This window comes from Oncorhynchus kisutch, linkage group LG23, assembly GCF_002021735.2.
Source record: "Oncorhynchus kisutch isolate 150728-3 linkage group LG23, Okis_V2, whole genome shotgun sequence".
In the NCBI taxonomy this organism is placed as follows: domain Eukaryota; kingdom Metazoa; phylum Chordata; class Actinopteri; order Salmoniformes; family Salmonidae; genus Oncorhynchus; species Oncorhynchus kisutch.
Genome location: NC_034196.2, coordinates 47500641 through 47509177, shown reverse-complemented (window position 1 = coordinate 47509177; position 8537 = coordinate 47500641). Strand labels below are relative to the sequence as shown.

At 44.2% G+C, this 8537-nt stretch overlaps 1 protein-coding gene across 1 annotated transcript in view; it reads left to right on the top strand.

Annotated features, from left to right (window-relative positions):
- Positions 1-1758: 1758 nt before the first annotated feature.
- The window catches only part of LOC109880876 (polypyrimidine tract-binding protein 3), a gene marked incomplete in the record, with an annotated part of 103786 nt that continues 97007 nt past the window's right edge, over positions 1759-8537 (top strand). Inside the window, 1 exon segment of the mRNA XM_031803277.1 lies at positions 1759-2288. Within this exon segment, the coding sequence (XP_031659137.1) occupies positions 2256-2288 (33 nt within the window).

Genomic DNA, 8537 nt, shown 5'->3' with positions numbered 1-8537 from the left:
TTAGTTTAAATAAATATATATAAAAATATATACATAAAGCATCTTTTAACACAGACTAGCAAACACGTTGTACTTGAAAAAAATAACATAGGCCCTGTTGTTACCTCATGTCCCAGCGATAATGACTTGGCATTACCCTTGGGAAGAAACACTTCAATTTGCTCAACTTGCCATTGGCCCAATCATTGTCTTACCCCAAGGCAAACATTTTTACCATATTGATGGGAGACTCTGTTACAGGCTGGATCACGTTGTTGTATGTTTTCATTCTGTAATGTATTGATTGTTGCTGCCTTCTTGGTCAGGTCTCCCTTGAAGAAGAGACTCTGGGTCTCAATGGGCTTTTCCTGGTTAAATAAAGGTTAAATAAATAAATATTATCCCACACAAATACAAGGATGCACTTTTATGCTAGGTTTAAGACCTCATATTGAAGCTTACAGAGACCCCAGCTGATGTATAGAGCACTCTTCAAATGATCTACTTTGGTTTAGATACAAGCATCATGAAACCTCTAACACAAATATCATTTGACTTGGTGAAAATTCGTTTTTGGGACCTGACTTGCTTACCTCTTCTTCCATGTGGTTTCTTCCTTCACAAACTCCATGAAATGATGACCTCTTGCTAAATATTTGGTCAAATTATTAATTTTGTGTAGGGTTTCCTAGAAACAAGTGTGTCTCAACCTTTGGATCAACTTACCCCACTCTCCCCTACTGTGGTACAGCCATATGGCCTCTCTGTCTGATGTGTTCAAACATCATCTTTTGGTGCTCTGTACGTAGAGATTCAGACCTGACTCAGCTGAGGCTCGCCTTTCAAGCTTGGTTTGTGCGTGTGTCTTTCAGCAGCACTTGTTAATTGGAGTGTTATGCAGCGTTTGTTTGGTCAGTGGTATCAGGTTACTGATGAAGGGGCCAGGCCAGCTTCAATAATAGATATCACAGACAATGGACCGCATGCATCCCAACTCAGCCTCCCACAGCCCTGCCCCCTAGCCTCCAGCCTCCCACAGCCCTGCCCCCTAGCCTCCAGCCTCCCACAGCCCTGCCCCCTAGCCTCTAGCCTCCCACAGCCCTGCCCCCTAGCCTCCAGCCTCCCACAGCCCTGCCCCCAGCCTCCAGCCTCCCACAGCCCTGCCCCCTAGCCTCCAGCCTCCCACAGCCCTGCCCCCTAGCCTCCAGCCTCCCACAGCCCTGCCCCCTAGCCTCCAGCCTCCCACAGCCCTGCCCCCTAGCCTCCAGCCTCCCACAGCCCTGCCCCCTAGCCTCCAGCCTCCCACAGCCCTGCCCCCTAGCCTCCAGCCTCCCACAGCCCTGCCCCCTAGCCTCCAGCCTCCCACAGCCCTGCCCCCTAGCCTCCAGCCTCCCACAGCCCTGCCCCCTAGCCTCCAGCCTCCCACAGCCCTGCCCCCTAGCCTCCAGCCTCCCACAGCCCTGCCCCCTAGCCTCCAGCCTCCCACAGCCCTGCCCCCTAGCCTCCAGCCTCCCACAGCCCTGCCCCCTAGCCTCCAGCCTCCCACAGCCCTGCCCCCTAGCCTCCAGCCTCCCACAGCCCTGCCCCCAGCCTCCAGCCTCCCACAGCCCTGCCCCCTAGCCTCCAGCCTCCCACAGCCCTGCCCCCTAGCCTCCAGCCTCCCACAGCCCTGCCCCCTAGCCTCCAGCCTCCCACAGCCCTGCCCCCTAGCCTCCAGCCTCCCCTCCCTCCATCCCTCACCCCTCTCTGTGATGTGGTTGCTATGTATTTTTCCTATCATCAGAACAACATTGTTTTTTCTTTTCGCTGAATGCATCTGGTTTGTCGTAAGGTCATTTGTTTATGTATGTATGGGAAACAGACCATATTCTCTCTGTCCTCCCCCAATCTGTCTTCAACACATCATCATCCACTAGACCTGTAAGCATGAACACACCCTCCCCCTCTTTTATCCCTCCTACTATTCTGTGGTGTCTCTCTCTCTCTCTCTCTGTCTCTCTCTCTCTCTCTCCAACACACTGTTACACTTGCTTATCTAGTGCTTTGTCTCTCTCTCTCTCTCTCTCTCCAACACACTGTTACACTTGCTTATCTAGTGCTTTGTCTCTCTCTCTCTCTCTCTCTCTCCAACACACTGTTACACTTGCTTATCTAGTGCTTTGTCTCTCTCACTCTTCTCTTGGTCCTGAAAGCCTGTATTTTTATTTCACTCTCTTCTTCACTCTCTTCTTCTCTCTCTCCTTCTATCCTTCCTCTTTGAATATCTATTATGCTGTATGCTGAGGACTAGACTGACCAATGACTTTCAGGTATAGTACCATACCACTCGCTGTTAGTTTGTTTTAATAGGAACGACATGGCTACTCACTGCTGCTTGGTGTTGCTGATCACCTGTTGCACAGACAGACCATTCTGTGTTGGGTTTTGTATTGTATTGTATTGTATTGTACTGGTTTTGAGGACATTTACGTTTGTAGTCATTTATCAGACGCTCTTATCCAGAGCATCTTACAGGAGCAATTAGGGTTAAGTGCCTTGCTCAAGGGGACATCGACAGATTTTTCACGTTGTTGGCTCGGGTATTCAAACTAGCGACCTTTCAGTTACCGGCCCAACACTCTAACCACTAGGCTACCTGCTTTCCCCGAGAAGCAATTATGCGATGTAAAATACTAGAATTAGTTGTGGAACTCGTTTGTTCACCTGGAGAGCTAGGAGGGTAAACTCCCTACCTAAAGACCACGCGGTGCAGTGACCTTTAGCTTCTGTACGTTTACATATAAACACACACCTTTAAACACACTTTTGTGTCCCGAGTCTTAGTATATAACTCTCTTATTTCAGCCATATCTGGTTGTTGACTTTTACATGTTTGATCAAGTGTATAATAAACCAAATATATTTAAAGTGAAGTAAACTAGCTTTGTTGCTTTGTCAGACCCCGAGGTCTCTCTGTAATAGAGAAATACAAGAAGGTTTCTGTTGAAGTGTCTTTATATTGCCAGGTGCAGCCGTTCATATTCTGTCGGCTGCCATTTTGTTCTTTTTACACTGAGGTGGTGTTCCAAATGGAACCCTATTGCCTACAGATGTCAGATCTTAATTTGATTACTCTTGTTGCTGAGAATTTTCCTGCACCGCAGAAAATGAAGATGAGCTTTGTGATTTACATACATTCACAGAAAACCAACAGTAACATACGGTTATACCGTATAAACAGTATTGCACTTCTCATGGAACCTACTTTTTGTCTAGCTAGTAGTCTAAAAACCAATCAAGCAACATTATGGACCAAATGTTCACATGCTGTTGCTGCTGGGTTATTTTGCTGTGACAATACTGGTCAAATTAAGATCTAGCATCTGTATCTAGTGTACTACTTTTGACCAGGACCCACACTCAGACTAGGGCTCTGGTCAAACATAGTACACTATATAGGGGGTAGGATGGTGGTTGGGAGGCAGACTTGCCTAACTCTTCCCACTGCTGTCAAATAGAGGAACTTATTCTGCTCTAGATAATTGTAGTTTGTAGTTGTTATGTTATGTCAGTTGAATTTGCATATATGCCATTGAGTATACTGCTCTCTCAGTATACTTCCCTCTCAGTATACTGCCCTCTCAGTATACTGCCCTCTCAGTATACTGCCCTCTCAGTATACTGCCCTCTCAGTATACTGCCCCCTCACTGCACTGCCCCCTCAGTATACTGAGGCCTTGATCAGTATACTGAGGCCTCAATCAGTATCCTAGGAATCCTGTTAAAATCAGTTTTAAGACAAAAAATACTCCCACCTCAGAGTAGGTTTTAGGATGATGTTAAGACACAGCTCAGAGTAGGTTTTAAGATAGTGATAAGACACTGCTCAGAGTAGGTTTTAGGATGGTGATAAGACACAGCTCAGAGTAGGTTTTAGGATGATAAGACACTGCTCAGAGTAGGTTTTAGGATGATAAGACACTGCTCAGAGTAGGTTTTAGGATGGTGTTAAGACACTGCTCAGAGTAGGTTTTAGGATGATAAGACACTGCTCAGAGTAGGTTTTATGATGATGATAAGACACTGCTCAGAGTAGGTTTTAGGATGATAAGACACTGCTCAGAGTAGGTTTTAGGATGATAAGACACTGCTCAGAGTAGGTTTTAGGATGATGATAAGACACTGCTCAGAGTAGGTTTTAGGATGATAAGACACTGCTCAGAGTAGGTTTTAGGATGATGATAAGACACTGCTCAGAGTAGGTTTTAGGATGATAAGACACTGCTCAGAGTAGGTTTTAGGATGATGATAAGACACTGCTCAGAGTAGGTTTTAGGATGATAAGACACTGCTCAGAGTAGGTTTTAGGATGGTGTTAAGACACAGCTCAGAGCAGGTTTTAGGATGATGATAAGACACTGCTCAGAGTAGGTTTTAGGATGATAAGACACTGCTCAGAGTAGGTTTAAGGATGATGATAAGACACTGCTCAGAGTAGGTTTTAGGATGGTGATAAGACACTGCTCAGAGTAGGTTTTAGGATGGTGATAAGACACAGCTCAGAGTAGATTTTAGGATGATGATAAGACACTGCTCAGAGTAGGTTTTAGGATGGTGATAAGACACTGCTCAGAGTAGGTTTTAGGATGATGTTAAGACACTGCTCAGAGTAGGTTTTAGGATGGTGTTAAGACACTGCTCAGAGTAGGTTTTAGGATGATAAGACACTGCTCAGAGTAGGTTTTAGGATGATAAGACACTGCTCAGAGTAGGTTTTAGGATGATGATAAGACACTGCTCAGAGTAGGTTTTAGGATGATGATAAGACACTGCTCAGAGTAGGTTTTAGAATGGTGATAAGACACTGCTCAGAGTAGGTTTTAGGATGATGTTAAGACACTGCTCAGAGTAGGTTTTAGGATGGTGATAAGACACTGCTCAGAGTAGGTTTTAGGATGGTGATAAGACACTGCTCAGAGTAGGTTTTAGGATGGTGATAAGACACTGCTCAGAGTAGGTTTTAGGATGATGTTAAGACACTTCCAAGACAAACTCTGAGCCAGGAGTAAAATCAACCAACTAAAAGTTCATATCAGCTGGTAATCACGACAGTTGGAGGTACCGCAAAGGAAAGATGGTGATGACGCTCATTGACACCGTTGCAAATGATTAGGATTAACCAATCACGATGAGGCATCGCCAGCTGTGAACTCTACAGCACAGTTCAGACAACCACAGTGAATGTGACTGTGCATCAAATGTTGTAATGGTCAAACGTTTGGCGTGCGTCACCTTTAAAAAAACTAAACAATTCTGATGGTTGTTAGAAGCGGAATTTGAATGATATTACAGTTCTATCAACACACTCGTCACCTCCGTTCAACAACCTTAAATCTGTTCGGCACAGTAGGTTTCAAGTCACTTGCCAATAATGTTCGAAAGGTTTATCGTCTCCATCGAACACAATCAATGTTAACATAAGCCTTAGATGCCTTCAACTGCCCAACTTATAGGCATGCCCAAGTTATAATCTTTTTAACAACAGGATATTGAGCCCCAAAGAGATAACATGATGTAGGTTGATTAAATATTCAAAATAAAAAATATGTGATTATTTATTAGTGGCTAGTGGTTGTATGTAAATATTTAGGCATCAGTGGGAGCTGCTGAGGGGAGGAGGGCTCATACTAATACCTGGAATGGAGCGAATGGAATGGCATCAAACACATGTGTTTTGTATCTGACACCATTCTACCAACTCCGCTCCAGCCATTACCACGAGCCCGTCCACTCCAATTAAGGTGCCACCAGCCTCCTGTGTTAGGCATATCATGTGAAATAGGCTTCATATGAAGTGAAAAGCACAAGAGATGCTGTTGCATGTAGCCTGAACCTTACTGCTGTTTCCATGGTGACTGTTTATCACATAGTTTACCATCACTTCATTGTCCATTTATCAGACCTTGGATAACTATAGTTTTAACTATGCTTTGTGGAAATAAAATAAACAAATTCCCAGGGGAAGTGACTACAACTATTTGAACACAGATCCCCCCCAAGAAATTACTACTTTTTAAAACTTTTTGAATAGAGATCTCAGTAAGTAACTACATTTCAGAAACCATTGGATTGGCTGTCTACTACTAATGACAGGGCTGTATCTACATGTTGGATTGGCTGCCTACTACTAATGACAGGGCTGTATCTACATGGATTGGCTGTCTACTACTAATGACAGGGCTGTATCTACATGGATTGGCTGTCTACTACTAATGACAGGGCTGTATCTACATGGATTGGCTGTCTACTACTAATGACAGGGCTGTATCTACATGGATTGGCTGTCTACTACTAATGACAGGGCTGTATCTACATGGATTGGCTGTCTACTACTAATGACAGGGCTGTATCTACATGTTGGATTGGCTGTCTACTACTAATGACAGGGCTGTATCTACATGGATTGGCTGTCTACTACTAATGACAGGGCTGTATCTACATGGATTGGCTGTCTACTACTAATGACAGGGTTGTATCTACATGGATTGGCTGTCTACTACTAATGACAGGGCTGTATCTACATGGATTGGCTGTCTACTACTAATGACAGGGCTGTATCTACATGGATTGGCTGCCTACTACTAATGACAGGGCTGTATCTACATGTGGATTGGCTGTCTACTACTAATGACAGGGCTGTATCTACATGGATTGGCTGTCTACTACTAATGACAGGGCTGTATCTACATGGATTGGCTGTCTACTACTAATGACAGGGCTGTATCTACATGGATTGGCTGTCTACTACTAATGACAGGGCTGTATCTACATGGATTGGCTGTCTACTACTAATGACAGGGCTGTATCTACATGTTGGATTGGCTGTCTACTACTAATGACAGGGCTGTATCTACATGGATTGGCTGTCTACTACTAATGACAGGGCTGTATCTACATGGATTGGCTGTCTACTACTAATGACAGGGCTGTATCTACATGGATTGGCTGTCTACTACTAATGACAGGGCTGTATCTACATGTTGGATTGAGTTGGAATGAGACCTGAAAAATACTGCAGAGAAATTCAAAGCCATTTGCAAATATTGCATACAGCAAGTTGGATGTTTAGCAAAAACTACTTTGAACCTATTTGTCCATCTGAGAGTAGGTGTTCTTGTTTCAAACACACACTATACCATCTTTAAAGGAATAGTTAGAATACAAACTAACATGACACTTAATAGCCATATTTTGTTACTGTTAGCGTTCTCAGTAACACTTAACATTAAACTGTTCTGGGGCCTGTGTAATGAAACGGGAAGTACATTTTATTAGCATGTTTTCACATAATATTTTGGTAATAGCATTTTAATTGCATAGCAGGGTTGAGAGATTTGGTAAGAGGAATAGTGACTGTTCCTTATTCCAGTTATGTCATAACTCCATTATGACGTCATTATAAAGACATTTATAAAGTCCGATGTAACAATGACATCATTGTGTAATCATCACAAAGTCACTCCGCATGTCTAGAAACGTAATGTCAACTGTATTACCTTATGTCTCAGTCATTAAGAAAACGTAATGTCAACTGTATTACCTTATGTCTCAGTCATTAAGAAAATGTAATGTCAACTGTATTACCTTATGTCTCAGTCATTAAGAAAATGTAATGTCAACTGTATTACCTTATGTCTCAGTCATTAAGAAAATAAATGTGTTAGTCATTTTGAAGCTGCAAAAGTGGTCCCCTCTAATGTTGAGATGATTCCATGTCCCCCCATGTATTTCATTCTAGGCTATAGGCCAAACCATGTGTTTATGATTATATATTTATTCAACTGTTGTCGTTTTTGGTTTTTCATCAAATATTTGTCAGTCATCAGATAATGTTCTGTTTTTTTCAAATAACTGGCATATATTCAAAATCCCTTTGAATAATATTTGGTTTTCTGCGCCGTGTATTTGAATAGTTAGTTGCCTTCAGTTGAAACTGAAGGCAACTAACTATTAACCACCTCTGGAGAGTGCAGTATCAACTCCCCAATCCTAACCCCTCCTCCATCCTAACCCCGCCTCCATCCTAACCCTAACCCCTCCTCCATCCTAACCCTAACCCCTCCTCCATCCTAACCCTAACCCCTCCTCCATCTTAACCCTAACCCCTCCTCCATCCTAACCCGAACCCCTCCTCCATCCTAACCCTAACCCCTCCTCCATCCTAACCCCCGCCTCCATCCTAACCCTAACCCCTCCTCCATCCTAACCCTAACCCCTCCTCCATCCTAACCCTAACCCCTCCTCCATCCTAACCCCGCCTCCATCCTAACCCCGCCTCCATCTTAACCCTAACCCCTCCCCAAACCGAACCCCTTCCTTCATCCTAACCCCGCCTCCATCCTAACCCTAACCCCTCCTCCATCCTAACCCTAACCCCTCCTCCATCCTAACCCTAACCCCTCCTCCATCCTAACCCTAACCCCTCCTCCATCCTAACCCTAACCCCTCCTCCATCCTAACCCTAACCCCTCCTCCATCCTAACCCCGCCTCCATCCTAACCCCGCCTCCATCTTAACCC